The sequence below is a fragment of the Trichechus manatus genome, unplaced genomic scaffold (assembly GCF_000243295.1).
Source record: "Trichechus manatus latirostris isolate Lorelei unplaced genomic scaffold, TriManLat1.0 scaffold00013, whole genome shotgun sequence".
NCBI classification, from domain to species: domain Eukaryota; kingdom Metazoa; phylum Chordata; class Mammalia; order Sirenia; family Trichechidae; genus Trichechus; species Trichechus manatus.
In genome coordinates, this window is record NW_004443949.1 from 13,955,434 (window position 1) to 13,977,900 (window position 22,467).

Consider the following 22,467-nt stretch of genomic DNA (forward strand, 5'->3'; position numbering starts at 1 on the left):
CTTTTTTTTTTTTTTTTTTGCTTGCCTTGCACTACGTGCCTGGATAGTTTGTGGATATAATTATTGACTGGCGTCTGAGCTGTTGCAGTGCGGGGGGGTTAGGGAGGAAGGAATCCACCCCCACCCCCCCAAACCCTTTTCTTCTTCTTGCCGGGGTTCGGACATTGGAGCACTAAATGAACTTGAATTGTGTCTGTGGCGAGCAGGATGGTCGCTGTTACTTTGTGATGAGATCGGGGATGAATTGCTCTCTTTAAAAATGCTGCTTTGGATTCTGTTGCTGGAGACGTCTCTTTGTTTTGCCGCTGGAAACGTTACAGGGGACGTTTGCAAAGAGAAGATCTGTTCCTGCAATGAGATAGAAGGGGACCTACACGTAGACTGTGAAAAAAAGGGCTTTACAAGTCTGCAGCGTTTCACTGCTCCGACTTCCCAGTTTTATCATTTATTTTTGCATGGCAATTCTCTCACTCGACTTTTCCCTAATGAGTTCGCCAACTTTTATAATGCGGTTAGTTTGCACATGGAAAACAATGGCTTGCATGAAATCGTTCCCGGGGCTTTTCTGGGATTGCAGCTGGTGAAAAGGCTGCACATCAACAACAACAAGATCAAGTCTTTTCGAAAGCAGACTTTTCTGGGGCTAGACGATCTGGAATACCTCCAGGCTGATTTTAATTTATTACGGGATATAGACCCAGGGGCCTTCCAGGACTTGAACAAGCTGGAGGTGCTCATTTTAAATGACAATCTAATCAGCACCCTACCTGCCAACGTGTTCCAGTATGTGCCCATCACCCACCTGGACCTCCGGGGAAACAGGCTGAAAACCCTGCCCTATGAGGAGGTCTTGGAGCAAATACCTGGCATTGCCGAGATCCTGCTAGAGGATAACCCCTGGGACTGCACCTGTGATCTGCTTTCCCTGAAAGAATGGCTCGAAAACATTCCAAAAAATGCCCTGATCGGCCGAGTGGTCTGCGAAGCCCCCACCAGACTGCAGGGTAAAGACCTCAATGAAACCACCGAACAGGACTTATGTCCTTTGAAAAACCGAGTGGATTCTAGTCTCCCGGCCCCCCCTGCCCAAGAAGAGACCTTCGTTCCTGGCCCCCTGCCAACTCCTTTCAAGACAAATGGACAAGAAGATCATGCCACCCCAGGGTCTGCTCTGAACGGAGGTACAAAGATCCCAGGTAACTGGCAGATCAAAATCAGACCCACGGCAGCGATAGCGACGGGCAGCGCCAGAAACAAACCCCCAACCAGCGGCTTGCCCTGCCCTGGGGGCTGCAGCTGCGACCATATCCCAGGGTCGGGTTTAAAGATGAACTGCAACAACCGGAACGTGAGCAGCTTGGCTGATTTGAAACACAAGCTCTCAAACGTGCAGGAGCTTTTCCTGCGAGATAACAAGATCCACAGTATCCGAAAATCACACTTTGTGGATTATAAGAACCTCATCTTGTTGGATCTGGGTAACAATAATATCGCCAGCGTGGAGAACAACACTTTTAAGAACCTTTTGGACCTCAGGTGGCTGTACATGGATAGCAACTACCTGGACACTCTGTCCCGGGAGAAGTTCGCGGGGCTGCAAACCCTGGAGTATCTGAACGTGGAGTACAACGCGATCCAACTCATCCTCCCTGGCACCTTCAATGCCATGCCCAAACTGAGGATCCTCATTCTCAACAACAACTTGCTGAGGTCCCTACCCGTGGACGTGTTCGCTGGGGTCTCACTCTCTAAACTCAGCCTGCACAACAATTACTTCATGTACCTTCCAGTGGCAGGGGTGCTGGACCAGTTAACCTCCATCATCCAGATAGACCTGCACGGCAACCCCTGGGAGTGCTCCTGCACTATCGTGCCTTTTAAGCAATGGGCAGAACGCCTGGGTTCCGAAGTGCTGATGAGCGACCTCAAGTGTGAGACGCCGGTGAACTTCTTTAGGCAGGATTTCATGCTCCTCTCCAATGATGAGATCTGCCCCCAGCTGTACGCGAGGATCTCGCCCACGTTAACTTCGCACAGTAAAAACAGCACCGGGTTGGCGGAGACCGGGACGCACTCCAACTCCTACCTAGACACCAGCAGGGTGTCCATCTCCGTGCTGGTCCCTGGACTGCTGCTGGTGTTTGTCACCTCCGCCTTCACCGTGGTGGGCATGCTCGTGTTTATCCTGAGGAACCGAAAGCGGTCCAAGAGAAGGGACGCCAACTCCTCGGCGTCCGAAATTAATTCCCTACAGACAGTCTGTGACTCTTCCTACTGGCACAATGGGCCTTACAACGCAGACGGGGCCCACAGGGTGTATGACTGTGGCTCTCACTCGCTCTCAGACTAAGACCCCCCCACCGGGGTGGGGGAGGGGAGCTGGAAGGCAACACCTTCTTCCGCGCAGCCTGCATCCCAGGGGTTAAAGGGGCCCTGACCCGAGTCCAGCGGGTCCCAAGGCTTGATGGACAGAAGTGAATAAATAACTATGAACTCGCTCGACTGAGAGGGTCTGGCCACTGAGCTCCCTTCTGGAAACAAAGCGCAGACTGTGGCGAGCTGGGAAGAGCGCAGCCAGCTGGCTTTTTGCTGGGAGCCCCTTTTGAGAGAAAGCCCAGCAGGGGCCCTGCTCGAGGAACTGACTTCGGCCCTCGCAGGCAACCGAGGGGCCCGAGGGGAGGGCTGCTGCGATTGCATACATATACACGTATATCCACATCTATATAGAGCGATAGATACCTATTTTTCCCCTGTGGATTATCCCCCCGAGGAGGGGGGCGTGATGGCTCCCTGTTGACTATGCAGGGAAGGGCAGTTGCACGAAGGCATGAATGTATTGTAAATAAATAACTCTGACTTCTGACAAAAACCAACCAACAAAAAAAGACAAAAAACAAAAGTGCTGCATGGCTCGCATGGAATCCACGGCTCCAGGGACGCTGCCCTCCCTTTCGGCTGGAGACGGCGTCTCGTTCACAGCGCCCACCCTCTTACCTGATAAGTCCCATCGTATCAAACTTTCTATAAACAAGATACAGTATAATCAGAAACTGCCATTTCGCCATTATTTGTCGTAGGTAGGCAGTTCAGAGCGTACGTTTACTGTGAAAAAAAAAATGTAAAAGTTTGATTTAAGACATCTGCATGGCTAGCCATCAGTCCAGTTTATGAGTTAAAAATGTATTTTGTTGAGCGAAGTTTTTACGGGTTGTTTTGGGTTCTTTCTTTTATTTTGATGTTGATATTTTATTTTATTTTTGAGGGGAATATTTTTCTATACATATCCAATAATGCCTTCCATCTGAATGTAAAATAAGTACCCATGATTTCTATTATAGTATCAGTGTAATTATATATATAAGAAAAGATTCTGAGGCAGTTAAGCATGACCAATTAATGTCACTCTAGTGCTTAGGCTGCGATCTTATGGTAGCAATTCTGTGCTGGTGTAAATCTTACTTATAAAGGAAGAAAAAAGAACCGAGGAAGCACGTGAAACTTACTAATTCTATTCGAGGATTTTATAATGGCATATTTTTTCAGTATTAAAGTGAAAATGTTTTCAACTCTGGGTCCTTACATTTTTCCAGCTTCATATTTGCAACTGGTAAATCCGATCTGCGGTGGAAGGGACCCGGGAGGGGAATGGTTGGGGGTGGATCCCTCCTTGAGCTCATTAAGGCTCTTTATCTAATGGCCTTTGCTTTTTCACCCTTTACGTCGTTCCCCTCTCCCTCCTCCCCTGATCTGACTTTGTCAGCTTTCCCCTTTCCATCAAGTAAGGTCTTTCCCCAACTCATCCCCGCCCCCGCTCCCCTTTTTTTTTTTTTTTTTTTGTCCCTTTCCTAATGCGGCAGTGAATCCCTTTATTAATATTGGAAATCCCTCGCTGCTGCTTCTGCTGGTGCTGCACTCACTGCAGATATATTAAGTATGTTCGTGGAGATTTGATTTAATTGACACTGCATAGATTGGCCTCATTAAACAGAATGGAGATTTCATTGGTCAGCACTCTTCAATGAAAGACAGCCCTAATGACTGGCATTTGAAATGCTGTTGGTATTTTGAATTCAACATCTGCTGAAAACGGTAAAACTAATTAGTGCCCACCCAGCCTCCCTGCCCAAGCAACTGCATATTGAAATTCGTTAAAGCACTCATCTTTATGGAAATCAATCATTATCCTAAAGAAGTGTTTCTCTCCCATCATCCGGATTTCTGGTTGTGGCCCAGTAATTAACAAGAAAAGCATTGAACTGTTTGAATTCATGAGCGACTGTAACTCCAGCCACAATCATATTCCTCTGGGATCTCTAGGCGAGTCTATTTTATCAGCATTTAGGCTACAACAAGCCAACAAAACCACACATATTGATGAAGTCTGCATTCCACCACATATCCACCCTTGAGAAGTATGTTAAAGGACTGCAGACCAGAGATTTCATATATATATGAAATAATATACAATAATATATATAATAATAAATCAACTAATGAAAGCCCCCCGAGCAGTTGTTAGAAGATTTGCTTTCTAGAACTCAAATTCTAAAGAGGAGTGCACTCCCAGTACAATGATGTTCTGGCATATGTATTATTTATTTTAACACTTTTTAAATAAAATACTTTATCATAAGTCATGACTATTCCTAAGGCCATTTATCATTTTCTCTCTTAATTCTTTTGTTTTTGGTCTGTATTTCATGGTGGTAAAACTGTCACCACTATCCTCTGACAAATGATATGGATAGTTATTTTATTTTTTCATAAGAAAGCCTTAATTCTTTTTAGGGAAAGTACAACTGGGTTCCTGGTAAGCCACAGAATTATTTATGATGGAAAAATTGAGGGAAGGATAGAGTCATATAGTCAAAAAAATGATGACCTTAAGAAGGAAAACGAAAGATGGCAGATGTAGACATAAGGTCTCTAGTGGATGGTGACATATGATGGATAGTATCTAATGAGGCATGATAGTAATTTTTTAAATTGATACACAGTTAGTTTAGGTCAGGAAACCAGAATCTGTCATAAAAGATGAAGAAAATTTCTCAGTTCATCCTTCATCCTAATAAAAAGTAAATTACAATATAGAAGCTAAGGTTAGTTAAATAGGTAAATTATTTTCAAAATAGTCGCTTCAATGGTTTTAAGTGGTCATTGTGTGCCAGACATGTTCTAAATGGTTTGCATAATTATTTAATTTAACCCTCACAGCAGAAGGGTAAGTTAGTAAGATGTTACTATTCCCGTTACAAAGACGGGAAAATTGAGACTTAAAGAGAGTAAGCAAAAACTCAAGGCAGTAATTAATGATAGTGGAGTTGGGTTTAAATCCAGTTTCCTTTATACTCCAAAACCTCATTCTTTGAAAAAAATAGTCATATATATTTACTTGTCCTTTAAATATAGCTATTTTTTAAAATAATACATAGCTGTAACAATACAGTATCACAAGCACCCAAGTAGTGTCTTCTCAATCCAGTATGTGTCAATGGTCCTTTATATTACCACTATGTCTTGCGACGAAAGAAAAGTGTCCTTCATTCAAAGGCACTAACTTTAGTGTATTCTCCAAGAGTATATAAGAAGGCAACATATAGGAAAAAAGACGTATGTTCTATATCAATTTATGACTTACAGAAATTCAAATCATTAAATCTAAATTAGCTGTATATTGATTCTAAAATGACTAGGGTTATCAGAATATTTTAATAAATTTTTTAAAAAAATATTAAAAGTCAACATAGAGGAATAGAATATAAGTAATGGAAAAAGATAACCAATGATTTTATATGTGAGAACATTAATTATTTAGCTATCTAATGTTTTATTCATTTTGATAAAGTATCTCTGTCATACACATATATTCCATTTAAAAGATATATACAGTCTCACTATATCCCTTTCATTTAAAAATGCTTAGGTTTTTGTTTTGTCTTTATGTAACATGCTAGTATAACTGTAGCTGACATGTGCATTAAGTGAGATTTCTTATATCTAGTTCAATGATTCTTCAATTTATCAAAGTAAAAGAGATTTTAGTTGTGCCAGATTGAAAAAGAGGAAAGAAGAGATCCTGCTTAGTTCCATGGCTTAAAGAAAGTAGTAGCTTCTGTGGCTGCTGCTGTAACTAAGAATATCCTAGAATTTAAGTTGTTGCCATAGAAATTTATTGTTTAACCTTTTTACTTGTTTACCTAGCAGGAAGCTGTAATAGCTGATCTAACATTAGCATAATAGGATATTTCTTAACGGTATTTATATTAGATATAATTAGAATTGCCAGACATTTTAATAAGTGTTAGAATTATATTGGTGAATCTAAGAAGAGTTTATTAATTTAGTTTTGTCCAGGTTGCTAATAAATGTTATTTGGTATATGCAGAAAGATGGATACATTTTCAAGGTTGAACAAGGAAGTGTGTGTGTGTGATGTGTTGCTGGAATATTAAATTGAGTGGTTTCCAATTCATCTCTTTTGCTAGCTAGTTTATAATTACTATATTTTATTTGTATGCTTACTTGTAGAAAAAATGGAAATTTAAAATGTGCTAAATATTTAATTTTAGCATGTATTAAGGTTTGATTCATTTTCTTTTTTATTTGAATATTCAAATGGCAATATATTATTTAATTTTTTAAAGATTAACTCTGATATAAACAGATACAGTAAATGCATACTCAAGATTTTTAAGTTGTATGAGTTGTATTGATGTGGCCCTGAACCATATAAAGAGAACTAAATTTAATGTTTCATATAATCCCCTGGCATTTTCTTTCATCTATAGGGTCTCCAAAATATATTATTATAAAAACTAACTCACAGGACATACAGGGCTTTCTTCTGTTGGGCTCTTTGAAAATTTTATTGTTTTTCAGAATAATAGTTTATATAGTAACATATTAAGTGTTTAAGAAGCACACTTTTCAAATGAAATGAAGTACTGAAGAAATCATTTTAGATTATTAAAGCTCAGTAAAACCCTTTGGCCACTATTGACTTGCAATTTTAGTTTACTGGTTTGGACCTTAATTATCCAATTAATTAGTCTTCTTCCATTTACTTGCTAAACATATATTAGATACTCTAGATACTCAAGATATATTTTTTATTTTTCACAAAGCTCTCAGGTGAAGAATGATTTGAAAATATAAAGCCTTTTGGATAGTTTAGAACCTAAACATTCAATGGGCAACATCAATTGGGCACTGGCTACATGAAAATAGTGTGGAAGCACACATGGGAAAAGAAAATAAGGCATTTCAGCCTCAAGGAGTTTCCCATATATAAAGTGAGATATACAAATCACTGTTTAAGTTGTAAAAGAATAATTCATATTTGGCATTGTTTAAAGGATTAAACTAGAAAAATGCATGTTTCTTTTTTTAAGTAATTTAGTTTTTTAGTAATTCAGAAAAGTGCATTCATCACGCCGGGTTCATTAAATGTTATCCAAACAGCTGAAAATCTTAAAACAATGTTTTAAAATGAAAGAGGCACTTTAATTACGTTGCTGGTTTTATTTTCATTTCTTTTTCCGTAAAATGGGAATAATGCCTGCTTTTTTATAACTTTATGAAAGTTTTATTCCTTAACCATTCTAAAAAGAAAGAATCAAACCAGTTTTTAACTTAACGAATGAATGGTGATTTTTTACTTTGAACTGCTTGATAAATCAACTAATATCAGTTTAGAAAATTGATTTAAGTATCTATGATATCATAAGAAGTTCAGAAATGGATATTTGGTTACTTGGCTTTGCTTTTTGCTGTTTATAAAAATAAAATAGACTACAGAAGTTTTAATATAATATTCTATATATTTTTATAATTTTATTGTAAAACTAATAATCCACTTGCCATTCCTTGCTTAGTAAAACCTTATTTTAAGTTACTTGGTAGCACAGTCCAAATGCACAAGGCCAAGGGTAAGCTGTATCAATCAGAAAACAGAAAGCAAATCCATATTTACTCCCTTCTTTTCCTTATTCCCTTTGCCTCTAACGCTATTCTTTTTCTTGGCAGAAAAATGTAGGAAGGAAATATGCTCAGCTACAGCATGTCGATAGAAAAAGTCAATACATAGTGAAAAATGAAAAGTGCCTGCCTCAACTATAGATAATAAATGGTCAATCCACAGCACTATCACAGAAGCTTTCTTTGTCTGTCTTCTAGAGAAGGGGAATAAATGGAAAAGGGCCACGGGCTTTGTGAACAATCATGGCTCCTACCAGATTCTGTGACATCAATTGTGCATTTTTCCTTCTCAATCAACATTTTGTTTACCATTTTCAAGTAGCATATGCAATGCAAAAGGGATGCTCACTGTTATGATAGTAACATGATTTGAATAATATTACATGTACATACAGACAGCTTTTTGCCACTTATAAACTAACAGGATTACAAAATAGTGAGGAAGTTTAAAACAATACCAATGCCCGGGCAGTACAGTGTAAGCCACATGTTTTGGTCCAGAAATTTTTATTTATTTAGATAACTATTTTATGTAATTATAGATAATATTACATAAGTATATTATCACAGCTAAAATATTATGTTGTATAATGTATGGAATAAACCCAAAAAAAACCCAAACTCATTGCCTTCAAGTCGATTCCGACTCATAGTGACACTATGGGACAGAGTAGAACTGCCCCATAGGGTTTCCAAGGAGTGCCTGGTGGATTCGAACTGCCGATCTTTTGGTTAGCAACCATAGCTCTTAACCACTATGCCACCAGGGTTTCCTTGTATGGAGTAGTATAATATATAATAATGATTATTTGTTCATTTTTGCTGTATTAGATATTTTTGGTAGTAAATCTAATTCAATTGTGAATTCTGTTAACTTAATTGGGCATTGCACCAGTGAGTTTTTTGGTAGTTTATACACCTAATAGGTCCCTGCATGGCTCAAATGGTTTGTGCTCACTTACTAACCAAAAGGTTGGTGGTTCAAACCCACATAGTGGCACTAAGGAAAAAAGGCTTAGCAATCAGCTTGGTTCAAGATTACAGCCAAGAAAACTGTGGTGCTCATTTCTACTCTATAACATATGGGGTTGTCATGAGTTGGAATAGACTCCTTGGCAATGGGTTTGGTTTTTGGTTTTATACACCTAATCGTTGGGTATGACTTTATGACTTTGTTATCGCTTAATCAGAAATTAATCTTAATATACTTTTCAAGATTCTTATACAATGGATGTAAATTGGTTTAATTCATTATCAGATAAATCTAAAGGGATTAAAATCACAAAGACAAAGATTTTAATACTGTTAAACATTGTTTCCTGATTGACTAAATGTTTATCCAGTGTCTTAACACATGCTTTAATGACAGAGTTTACCCTTACTATTATTATTTTTTTTTTGACAGAAAATGTTACATATTTGGTTTTTTAGTAAAACTTTGATTGGGTGACTTTTATATTTTTCACCAGAATGATCAGTTGTTCAACCTTCAGATTTCTTGTTGCAGATGATATTTGGTACAATTAGACCTTAAGACATAACAAGCAGAGTATTCCAAGAGGGTATTACATCTTATGGTGTGATATTACGAGGAGCAAGTCTTGAACCCAAGTAACTCACAGCTGGGAACAGCAATACTCCTCAAGAAATGAATTCCATGGAACATCATGTTACTATTATAACTCAAAATTTATAACATCAAATTACCAAGAAAGTCAGATCAGTGTACATTTTTAACTTTATTTGCATGAGAATGACATCACTGTTAGGTAGACAGAAACTGTTTATGCCACCAGCTTTTTAGAATATAGATTATTCTTCAGCAGCATTTTTATGGAAATAGTTAACCTTGTGCCTATTAAATTTATATTCCTGCAAACCAAATTTACTCACTTGAGGACTAATTAAATAAACATATAGACTGGGGTCCAGAATTAATTTTGTTCATAAAGGCAGGCTTTTTTAGTTCATAACATTTTCAACTAGTATGCAATTTTAAAAAGAGAAACTTTCATCCATATTTATATTGGATTTTAAAACATGCTTATGGGATATTTTGACTGTTATTATGTTGTTAGATGCTGTCCAGTCGGTTCCAACTAATAGCGACCCTATGTACAACAGAACAAAACACTGCCCAGGCCTGCGCCATTCTCACAGTCGTTGCTATGTTTGAACCTATTGTTGCAGCCACTGTGTCAATCCATCTCATTAAGCGTCTTCCTCTTTTTCGCTGACCCTCTGCTTTACCTGATAGCATGTCCAAAGTTTGTGAGACGAACTCTCTCCATGCTCGCTTTTAAGGAGCATGATGGCCTTACTTCTTCCAAGACAGATTTGTTTGTCCTTCCAGAAGTCCATGATGTCTATGGTATATTCAATATTCTTTGCTAACATCATAATTCAAAGGCACTAATTCTTCTGTTGTCTTCCTTATTCATTGTCCAGCTTTTGCATGCGTGCGAGGTGATTGAAAATACCATAGCTTGAGTCAGGCGCACGTTAGTCCTCAAAGTGACATCTTTGCTTTCTAACACTTTAAAGAGGTCTTTTACAGCAGATTTGCCCAATGCAATATGTTGTTTGATTCCTTGACTGCTGCTTCCGTGGGTGTTGATTGTGAATCCAAGTAAAATGAAATCCTTGACAACTTCAATCTTTTCTCCATTTATCGTGATGTTGCTTATTGGCCCAGTCGTGAGGATTTTCGTTTTCTTTATGTTGAGGTGTAATCTATACTGAAGGCTGTAGTCTTTGATGTTCATCAGTAAGTGCTTCAAGTCCTTTTCACTTTCAGCAAGCAAGGTTTTGTCATCTGTGTATCACAGGTTGTTAATGAGTCTTCCTACAATCCTGATGCCACATTCTTTATATAGTCCAGCTTCTTGGATTATTTGCTCAGCATACAGATTGAAAAGTATAGTGAAAAGATAGAACCCTGATGTACACCTTTCTTGATTTTAAACCACGCAGTATCCACATGTTCTGTCCGAACCACTGCCTCTTGATCTATGTACACATTCAACGTGAGCACAATTAAGTGTTCTGGAATTCCTATTCTTCGCAATGTTACCCACAATCTGTTATGATCCACAAAATCAAATGCCTTTACATAGTCAATAAAACACAGGTAAACATCTTTCTGGTATTCTCTGCTTTCAGCCAAGATTCAGCTGACATCAGCAATGATATCCCTCATTCCACATCCTCTTCTGAATCCAGCTTGAATTTCTGGCAGTTTCCTGTCTATGTACTACTGCAACTGCTTTTGAATGATCTTCAGCAAAATTTTACTTGTGGGTAATACTAATGATATTATTTGATATTTTCTACATTCCATTGGATTACCTCTTTTCGTAATGTGCATAAATATGGCTCCCTTCCAATCAGTTAGCCAAGTAGCTGTCTTCCAAATTTCTTGAAATAGGTAAGTGAGCCCTTCAAGCTTTGCATCCATTTGTTGAAACATCTTAGTTGGTATTCCGTCAATTCCTGGAGCCTTGCTTTTCTCCAATCCCTTCAGTACACCTTGGACTTCTTCCTTCAATATCATTGGTTCTTGATCATGTACTACCTCCTGAAAGGGCTGAACATAGACCGATTCTTTTTGGTACAGTAACTCTGTGTATTCCTTCCATCTTCTTTTGATGATTCATGCATCATTCAGTTTTTTGTCCATGTTGTTGTTATTAGATGCCATCGAGTCAGTTCTGACTCATATCTACCTGATGTACAACAGAACAAAACACTGCCTGGTCCTTTGGCATCCTCACAATTGTTGTTATGCTTGAGCCTATTGTTGCAGCCACTGTGTCAATCCATTTCCTTGAGGGGCTTCCTCTTTTTTGTTGACCCTCTAATTCACCAAGCAGGATGTCTTTTTCCAGGGACTGATCCCTCCTGATAATACTTCCAAAGTATGTGAGACATACTCTTGCCATCCTTGCTTCTAAGGACCATCCTGGCTGTACTTCTTCCAAAACAGATTTGTTCATACTTTTGACAGTCCACAGTATGTTCAATATTCTTCACCAACACCATAATTCAACTGCATCAATAACTGAAAATACCATAGCTTGAGTGAGGCGCATGTTTGTCCTCAAAGTGACATCTTTGCTTTTTAACACTTTAAAGAGATCTCCTGCAGCAGATTTGCAAAATACAGTGAGTCATTTGATTTCGTGACTGCTGCTTCCATGGGTGTTGATTGTGCAAACAAGTAAAGTGAAATCCTTGACAACTTCAATCTTTTCTCCGTTTATCACGATGTTGCTTATTGGTCTAGTTATGAGAATTTTTGTTTTCTTTATATTGAGGTGTAATCCATGCTGAAGGTTGTAGTCTTTGATGTTCCTCAGTAAGTGCTTCAAGTCCTTTTCACTTTGAGCAAGCAAGGTTGTGTCATCTGCATAACACAGGTTGTTAATGAGTCTTTTGGCCATAGAATCCTTCAGTATTGCAACTCAAGGCTTGACCTTTTTTATTCAGTTCTTTCAGCTTGAGAAACACTGAGCATGTTCCTCCCTTTTGGTTTTCAAACTCCAGATCTTTGCACATTCATTATAATATTTTACTTTGTCTTCTTGAGACATCCTTTGAAATCTTCTGTTCAACTCTTTTACTTCATTGTTTCTTCTGTTTGGTTTAACTACTCTATGTTCAAGAGCAAGTTTCAGAGTCTCTTCTGACATCATTTTTGTGGTTTTCTTCTGTCTTTTTAATGACCATTTGCTTTCTTCATATACAATATCCTTGATGTCATCTCACAACTTGTCTGGTCTTTGGCCATTAGTGTTCAATGCGTCAAATTTATTGTTGAGTTGGTCTTTAAATTCACATGGGGTATACTCAAGGACATACTTTGTATCTTGTGGACTTGTGTTAATTTTCTTCAGGTTCAGCTTGAACTTGCATATGAGCAACTGATGGTCAGTTCCACAGTTGGCACCTGGTCTTGTTCTGAGTGATGATATTGAGTTTCTCAATCATGTCTTTCCACAGAAGTAGTTGATTTGATTCCTGTGTATTCCATCTGGCTAGTTCCACGTGTATAGTCACCATTCATGTTGTTGAAAAAAGGTATTTGCTATGAATAGGTTATTAGACTTGCAAAATTCTATCATGTGATCTCCAGTGTTGTTTCTATCACCAAGGCCATATTTTCCAACTGCTGATCCTTTTTAGTTCCCAAGTTTCACCTTCCAATCACCAGAAAATTTTCAATGCAACTTGATTGCATGTTTGATCAATTTAAGACTGCAGAAGTTGGTAGAAATTTTCAGTTTCTTCATCTTTGGCCTTAGAGTTTGGTGAGTAAATTTCAATAATAGTTGTAGTAGCTGGTCTTTCTTGTAGGAATATGGATATTATCCTACCACTGACAACATTATACTTAGGATGGATCTTGAAATGTTCTTTCTGACAATGAATGTGATGCCTTTCCCCTTCAATTTGTCATTCTCAGCATTGTAGACCATATGATTGTCTGATTTAAAATGACCAATACCAGTCCATTTCAGCTCACTAATGCCTAAGATACCTATCTTCAAGCATTCTGTTTAATTTTTGACAACTTCTACTTTTCCTAGATTCATACTTTGTATGTTCTTCATACTGATAATTACTGGATATTTGCAGCTGTTTCTCCTCATTTTGAGTCATGCCACATTAGCAAATGAAGGTCTCGAAAGCTTGACTCCATCCACATCATTAAGGTCAAATCTACTTTAAGGCAGCAGCTCTTCCCCAGTCATATTTTGAGTGCCTTCCAACCTGAAGTGCTCATATTCTGGCACTATATCAGACAACAGACAATAAGATTCTCATTGGCCAATTTTTTAAAAGTAGATGGGCATGCCCTTCTTCCTAGTCTGTCTTAGTCTGGAAACTCTGCTAAAACCTGTCCACCATGCTGGTATTTGAAACCTACTGTTATTTGAAATAGCAGTGGCATAGCTTCCAATATCACAGCAACACACAAGCCACCACAGTACGACAAACTGACTGACGAGCGGTGGATATATTTTGACTGGTCTCTATAACAAAGGGGATTTTGCAAGACTAATACAAATGCCAGTGAGCTGTCATAGCATAAGGCATTTCAAAGAGACAACATAGCATTGGTGTGAAGGAGGTGCATCTTTTTTTAAAATAATGTATTTTATTTTAATGTTGTTGCTGTTGTTGAGAATATACACAAGAGAACGTATACCAATTCAACAATTTCTATAGGTACAATTTAATGAGATTGATTATATTCCTCAAGTTGTGTAACCATTCTCACCCTCCATTTCTGAATTGTTCCTTCCCTATTAACAGAAACTCACTGCCACCTTAGTTTGCTATCTAATCTTTCAAGTTGCTATTGTCAATTTGATAACATGTAGATAGCTCTTAAAAGAGCACAACGATCAGGTCAGACATTCTTTACTAGTTAAGGTAAACTACTGTTTGGTTTTAAGAAAACTTCAGGGGATATTTTCAGTATAAAGTTTAAACATTTTCTCAGGTCAATAATTCATCCAGCTTCCATGGCTCCAGAAAGTCTGGATTCCATGAGAATCTGCAATTCTTTTCTGTATACTTTCCCTTTTGATCAGACTTCTTGTATAGAATGTTTGATCAAAACCTTCAGTAGTGGTAGTCGGGCACCATCTAGTTCTGGCCTCTTGGCAAAGGAGGCAGTTATTCATGAGGAAGATGCATCTCAGTTATGCCAAATTCTGGAAACAAAAATACAATAAAAATAACAGGGATGGTCACAATTTTAGTTTGATTGATTTAAAAAAAAAAAAACTAGGAAGCACCTATGTGTGCCAGGTACTGCTCAATGCGGAGGCAAACTAGGTTTCATCTGAGTTTATATTGTATGGGAAGTTACAGAAAAAAAAAAAAAAAGATAAATTCAAGTAACCAAAGATCTATGAATGGAATAATCCTGAGAAAAGATTGATGTTCCTTCTCTTAATGTGGTCCAGGAGGTCCTCATTCAGGAGATGACACATGAACTAAATCAATAATGATAAGAAGGAGACAGTCATTTGAAGACTTATAGTGAGAGAGATCCAGGCAAATAAATCATCAGATGCAAAACATCCTGATTTATAAATGGACATATGATTTTGAGGTCCAGAAAGAAGGCCAGAGCAACTGGTATCTGGACTTAGGCAAGGCGAAATAGGAGAGGTAGAGAGAAGACAGACAATGTAGGTCTTCGTAAGCCAGAAAGTTTTAAGTATGGAAGTGAGATAATCTAAGTAGTATATTTAAATGGCCATTTTGGCTTCTTTGGTCAGGTGGCAAAAGTGGAAGGCAAGGAGCTACCATTACATAGTTTGGGAAAAAAGTGATGATATCTTGGAAAATTGTGGTAATAGTGGAGAAGGACAGAAGTGGAGAGGTGGGGTATATTTTTGGAGCCCAGCAGAACTCTGTTTGGAGCACCTGTAGAAGAGGGAATGGGAAAATGGTTTTTTGACTTTATCAACTCTGCTGATGGTGGGGTCCTTTACTGAGAGGGTAAAGCTTGAGAAGCAGGTTTTATTAGGGTTAATGAATAAAGAGCTAGATTTTAAGCATTTAAAGTATAAGATGCCTGTTTACATCCTCTAAGGAAATGTTAGGTTGGCTGTCGAATATGAGAATATTCAGATCAGGAAGAGTTTAGGGATAAAATATAAATTCGAGACTCATCATTACTCTTTTTTTGATGATTATGTTTTATAGAATTAAAAACTAAGCTCTTGGTTGTGTGTAATTGGTATACTTTACTTTCAGAGCAGATTTATTGAAAATTGAGTGTAAATTTAGTTGAAGACACAACTAATGTAGAAAAGTTATGAAATGTGTATAATCACTTTACCTAAAATTACATTGTCCCCCAAACTGGAAGACAATATATAAAACCTAGTAAAATATTCTTTTCTGAAAATCAATTTGAATTAGATAAAACGCCATGGAAAACTTACAGTGTAAATCTTAAAATGAAATACTTAAGGTCTTCGTTCTAATAAGCATATTTCTGACAGGAGAATGAAGCAACTAATTTTATCCATTACCAGCAATAAAAAAAAAAAAAAAAACTTAGAATAGATGGAGTCAGAGACAGTTATCTCTCACCTGTTTTCCTTTTGAATACATTTCTCTCTACTGTAGGTGTTGGGAAAGGAGGTGAAGAGGAAGACGGTGGTGGTTTATGTGGAGGGTATAATAAAATGTAGTTATCACTGGGCAGTGAAAGTAATAAAGTAAAATGACTGTATAGAGATGGTTCATTTATTCACTATTATAGTAAATTTTGTAGAAGACCGATTTCTGGCAAATAAAAACGTTAGTAATCAATAACAGACAAGAATGAGCAGTGGTGTCTCTAGGATTGGTGTCACCCAGTATGGTAACTGACGGTGTCACACCCCTCCCCCTAGAATAGCCCAGCCCTGCCCCACCCTTCCTGGCCCCGCCCCCTGTGGCTCCCCACAGCTTCTCCCCTCTCCCACTGGCCAAGGCGTACACCCTCCTCTCTGCCCAATGGCGGGCACTGTGGCCCACCGCCGAGCCCCTGACTGGGGGGAGGTGATGATTTACCTCAGTGGGTAACCGGTTGACACCAACCCTAGTGACGCCACTGCCTTGGTGGCTTCTCTCCATGTGGTGCCAGCCCTCCTACCTCCACCGCTGCCGCAGCGGACCATGGGAACATTTTGGTGTCACCCACCCTGGCGGTGTCACGGGGTATGGTCCGCAAATCCTGCTCCCCCCACCCCCTTAGTGATGCCACCGAGAATGAGGATCAGGCAATTTTTATTTGGTAGTTAAGATTAAGCTCCGTTTTGGAGGCTTTTATTTTATTACTGCATGTACACAACTCTGTGGTCTGGCTAGCTCTTAAAAACCCTACACCTCATTTGGGATTTAGCCTAGCCTTTGAGTAGACAGTGTAGTTAAAAAAAAAGCATATTTTCTTCATAAGACCATTAATCCATGCACACCATTTGGTTCACTATTACTGTCTCTAATCCCTAACAACCTAAGTGTAATTGAACTTAATCTTCTAAGTAAATTGTGATTACTTTTCAATTCATTTTAGTACTGCTGCAATTCAAATATTAGTTTTAGATATTGTACAAGGTTTTCTTTCCTCTTCATAAAGCTCTGAGTGGCTCCAGTTCTTTCTGCATAGGTGTACTGCTGTGTTGTAAATGCTCAGTTTATTCTTAAAGGAAAGCTAAAATCTGGATATGAAGTCTAATGAGTTTTCTCACAACATAGCTTCATGGTGTACAGGTTTCCAAGAGCTCGGGATCGTTTATATTGTTAGTTGCCATCAGATTGGCGCCAACTCGTGGCAACCTTATGTATAAAATATTACGTAGTCCAGCTCCATCTTCATGATTGTTGGCTTGTTTGAGAGCATTGTTGTGGCTTTGTGTCATTGTCTGAGTGCCTTCCAACTTAGGGGGCTCATCTTCTAGCACTGTACCAAACAATATTCTGTTGTGGCCCATGAGGTTGTCAGGCCTTTCCTCCTAGTCTGTCAGTCTGGAAGCTCCACTGAAACCAGTCCACAGGGGTGGCCCTGTTGATATTTGAAATACCAGTGGCATAGCTTCTAGCTTCATAACAACATGTAAGCTACCACCGTATGACAAACTGACAGAAGGTGGTGGTAGGACTGTTTATGGGGTCTACAAAAATGAACCTACAGTCAGTGGGCTTTGATTCTAGATCAGGTTCTCATCTAACTAGCTTTGTGATCTTAGGCAAGGCTCTTAATTCTAGTGAGCCTCAATTATCATATCTAAAATGAATCTCTTGGGCTGGAGTCAAGCAATCTGAAAACTTTTTCTGTAAAGCCCAGATAGTAAATATTTTTGGCTATATGGGCTAAGAAGCAAAACTGAGGATGTTGTATAGGAACTTACATAACAAGAGAGAAACCAAATTTCTAAAAATTTGTATTGACAAAATTTGAAAGTTTATCTTTGGACACTGACATTTACATTTCATATACTTTTCTGATGTCACAAAATATTATTATTTTACTTTTTTTTTCAAGTATTTAAAAATGTAAAAACCGCTCTTAGCTCGCAGGTGGCATAACCACAGAAAATAGACCTGATCTAGCCTGCAGGAGGTGGTTTGCCAATTCTTTGACTAAATTAACTCTAGGTCACCTAATAAAGTTCGAATTGGATTTTTATTAAATATTCATTGAAAATATCTTCAAAATATTTTGCTATGTGAAAATTATATAAAATTTAAAAATTTATATAGGATATTTGTCTGTTTTTTTTTTCCACTCAGTTTCTAGATTTTTAAAATTATGCCAGTGAATTTTATCAAAATAGAATTGTGAACATGTATAAATTAGGCCAGGGACAAAATGGTGATTGAAGAGGACTGACCTTAAATTAATTACCTTTGAACAAGATTTATGCGAGTGGTTAAGAATTCCATCTCTAGAATCAGACTGTACCAATTCTGATCCTAGCTCTGGCAACTATCATCTGTGTGAACTTAGCCACTTTATTAACCTGATGCTGCATTGATTTTCACACCTATAAAATGGAAATGACAATAATAGTACCTACCTTATGGCAATAATGCAAATACTAAGTGAATTAATACAATACAAATGCTTAAAGGAGTTTTTGACATACTGTGAACTTTCAGAAAGCATTAGCTATCAAGAGAGGTCATTTATTCCACACATCATCTTACATGATCCTCAAACCAATTGTATCTGGTAGGTACTAGTTATTTATTTATGTTTTTAATGACCATTTTACAAATAAAAAAATCTGAGAATGCGAAAGTAATTTGCCTGATAGTGCATTGCTCAGTGCAGAGCCAAAACTCAAAGCCAGATCTGAGGCACTTCAAAACAAATACATCTTAACTGCAAAGCTGGGTATTTGATCAACGTTTACCAGTGTCTGTCTACCCCAATCTGTTGTTGTTGTTGTTCGGTGCCGTCAAGTTGGTTCCGACTCGTAGTGACACTAAGTACAACAGAATGAAGCATTGCCCAGGGCCACGCCATCCTTACAATCGTGGCTGTGTTTGAGCCCATTGTTGCAGCCGCTGTGTCAATCCATCTTCTTGAGGGTATTCTTTTATGTTGACCCTCTACCATATGAAGCATGACATCCTTCTCCAGGGACTGATTCCTCCTGATAACATGTCCGAAGTATGTGAGACATCCTCACTTCTAAGGAGCACTCTGGCTGTACTTCTTTTAAGACACACTTGTCTCTTCTTCTGGCAAACCATGTTTTATTCAATATTTTTCGCCAACACTATAATTCAAATGAATCAATTATTCTTTGCTTTTCCTTATTCATTGTCTGGCTTTCGCATACATATGAAGTTATTGAAAACACCATGGTTTGGGTCAGGCACGACTTAGTCCTTAAAGTGAAATCTTTGCTTTTTAACACTTTAAAGAGGTCTTTGCAGCAGATTTGCCCAATGCAACGCATCCTTTGATTTCTTGACTGCTGCTTCCATGGGCTTTGACTGTGGATCCAAGTAAAATTAAATCCTTGACAACTACAATCTTTTCTCCATTTATTGTGATGTTGCTTATTAGTCCCGTTGTGAGGATTTTTGTTTTCTTTATGTTGAGGTTAATGTATACTGAAGGCTGCAGTCTTTGATCTTCATTAGTAAGTTCTTCGAGTCCTCTTCACTTTGAGCAAGCAAAATCTACCCTAATCTACTGTAAAATTTTTCTGACATCCGGGTTATTTTTGTTTTATTGTTTTGTTTTTGTGTTCTGGGATTTCAGGTACTTATTGCTATCTTGTTATATTTTCTCATTCCATATCCACCTAAGCTCCATTTAGCTCTTTTCATGGTAGCTGATTTTAGCTGGTCTACAGAGAGACAAGACAGAAAAAAAATCTAAGACTAAATAACACTTGGATGTGATAAAAATAGTTTACCAGAACAATTTTCTACAAGAGATGGGGTATTTAAAAAATTTCTATACCAGTGTAGTAAGTCAAATAAATGCATTTTGAATGCTGGAATTTCGGTGGGGATATGTTCTGCAAGAAGAATGTTTTTAGTGCATAACATTAGATTATAGATAGATAGATAGAATGCTATGGAGTCAGTTCACTTTTTTAAATAAAGAAATCAGAGATATTGCTTCTCCATAACCTCAGAAAATGAACATGGAGAGTTTTGACTTTTTGCTACTTCCAAGCTGTCCTATATAGAACTGGAAGTGAAATTCAGACTCATGGTTGTATAAGGCAAACTCTCCTCCATCAAAACCAACAAAGAATTGGATCAACGATTTCATTTTGGTTTTGAAGACACTGTATTCTATATCAGGGATAAAAATTGTCTTTACTTGGCACAACAACCAGTCTATGGTACATCTATAATATTATTGTTACTGATAGAACACTAATAATCTATGTAATCAGCAATGCATTTTACATTCCAAGGACCAAAGTGAAGCACTTTAAGATGTCAAAATACTCTTGCTTAGGATGGAAAGCATGCTTCTTTCCCATGAATTACTTCCAACTAATCTATGTTGATTCAGATATTTACAGAACTTCGGTCTAAGATTCCAGGAATCCAAGAGATATCAAAAACTGAAGCCTTCAAAAAGAAGTTCTTGGTTTTAAAATTCAGGGAAATACTACATTAAATGATTTAAATAACAATCTTTACTGGGGAACTTCACCGATTCCATCAAATACTCTGAATCTCTAAAAGAATAATATATTGTATTTACCACACTTATCTGACCAGATATTTGTTGTATTTACCACACTCAGGATCCCTGGTGGTTAAGGCTTGGCTGCTAATCAAAAGGTTGGCAGTTTGAATCTACCAGCCACTCCTTGGAAACCCTATGGGGCACTTCTACTCTGTCCTATAGGGTTGCTATGAGTTGGAATCGACTCAAAGGCAACGGGTTTATTTGACCTCAGAACCCCTTGCTGAAGTTAGAGTCAAACGCGTTTGAAATTAAGACTAGTTTCTAAGATGATTTTGAAATTTAAGCTTTAATTAAAACCATTTACTAGGAATTACTGGTTTACAATGAAGACAGTAAAATCTTATCCCAAATTGTTTTAAGCTAAAAGGGATTAGTTATTCAACACTAATGTTCTTTTCTTAGCAAAATTTTATAATTATTCTAATATTTTGTATTGTAACGAGAGTCATAGTAATAGTCAATATCATCTTTAAGGAATTTCAAAATATATTGATTAAAAAAGCTTTCATATTTTAGGAAATTTTGAGGACCTTTATTATCTTTGTAAATCAATTTACTTGGCATCTTTGTATTTTATTTTCTAAATTTGGAAATATAAAACAAACACTTATGTCTCTAGACATTCGGACAAGAACAACTTCATTATAAATTTAACAATATACTGAAATATTAACTCTTTATGGATTATTCACACAGTTCTCTTTTATTTTATTATAATAACTGCTTTACAACGCTTTGATGAATTCACATCAGCACTAAGATTAAGACTGAGTGTATTTCCAGATGAGCAGCTTCCATGTATCACTGGGCAGAGGATTTTTCTTTATTTGACAGAAAAAAAATTAAGCTCTGTGATTCACATTTTTCTTAAAAATTTAAGAAGTTATATAATAAGAATGCTTAGTATATTTTGCTAAAATTATTATCCACATTTGTAAACATCAAAAATATCTTTATTTACTGTAATAGAACTTCTACCTAATCTATGAATGTTTTGAGGAAAATAGAAAGAACTCAAGTTTGAGGAAAGAATGAGCCCACTAGATAGGTTGCTGATTACCTTTCTTGACAGGAGAGAGAAATTCTCCAATGCATGCTGCAGGGATAAAAGGAGCTGATGGGAACCAAACAGTGGACCTCCATTGCGTTTCTGTTGTAAACACTGCTTGTGTCTTTCCGCTCCTGTGATGCACTTTTGCTGATGCTACTTTGAAACAAAATTAAATATGATTCTCACACTAGCTGGACAGCATGAGTGCCACTGCAGAGATCATTTCTCCCCTTCCACATGTCTGTACTGTGGGCAGGCAAACAGAGAAAATGGGGGAATATAGTCATTTTTGTCCTCTGCATTAAGGAAAGCTTCAGACTATTATTCCAAAGATTATGGAGAGAAGAAAGGAATCTGTGTTATTCACGAGCAAGAAGAGATTTTATAGATTGGACTATTAGCTTCCATGGGACTATAGATGATTAGGAATCATATTACTCAGCAGTCTAATATTATACCATAAGTATTTTATCATTAGAATTTTTCTATATTAATGACAGTTTAAATCTTTTGCCAAGTTATTTGTTCTATTGACTTAGTTTATCCAGAAAAATGTATGTTTGATCTGTGTTTCACTTACATTAGGTATGATTTAGTTTTGTATTATACTTTTTAGTTATGAATTTGCATGCATCTTTCTTAAGCAGTCTTATGTTTATCTATCATTTATAATTATCCTGAGGCCTAGAAGATGGTT

General features: G+C 37.5%; 1 protein-coding gene across 1 annotated transcript in view; it reads left to right on the forward strand.

Annotated features, from left to right (window-relative positions):
* The window catches only part of SLITRK1 (SLIT and NTRK like family member 1), a 5,293-nt gene extending 653 nt beyond the window's left edge, over window positions 1-4,640 (forward strand). Inside the window, exon 2 of the mRNA XM_004371400.2 lies at window positions 207-4,640. Coding sequence (XP_004371457.1) covers window positions 260-2,350 — 2,091 coding nt within the window. The 5' untranslated portion in view covers window positions 207-259 and the 3' untranslated portion in view covers window positions 2,351-4,640. The remainder of the gene's footprint in view (window positions 1-206) is intronic.
* Window positions 4,641-22,467: the final 17,827 nt, after the last annotated feature.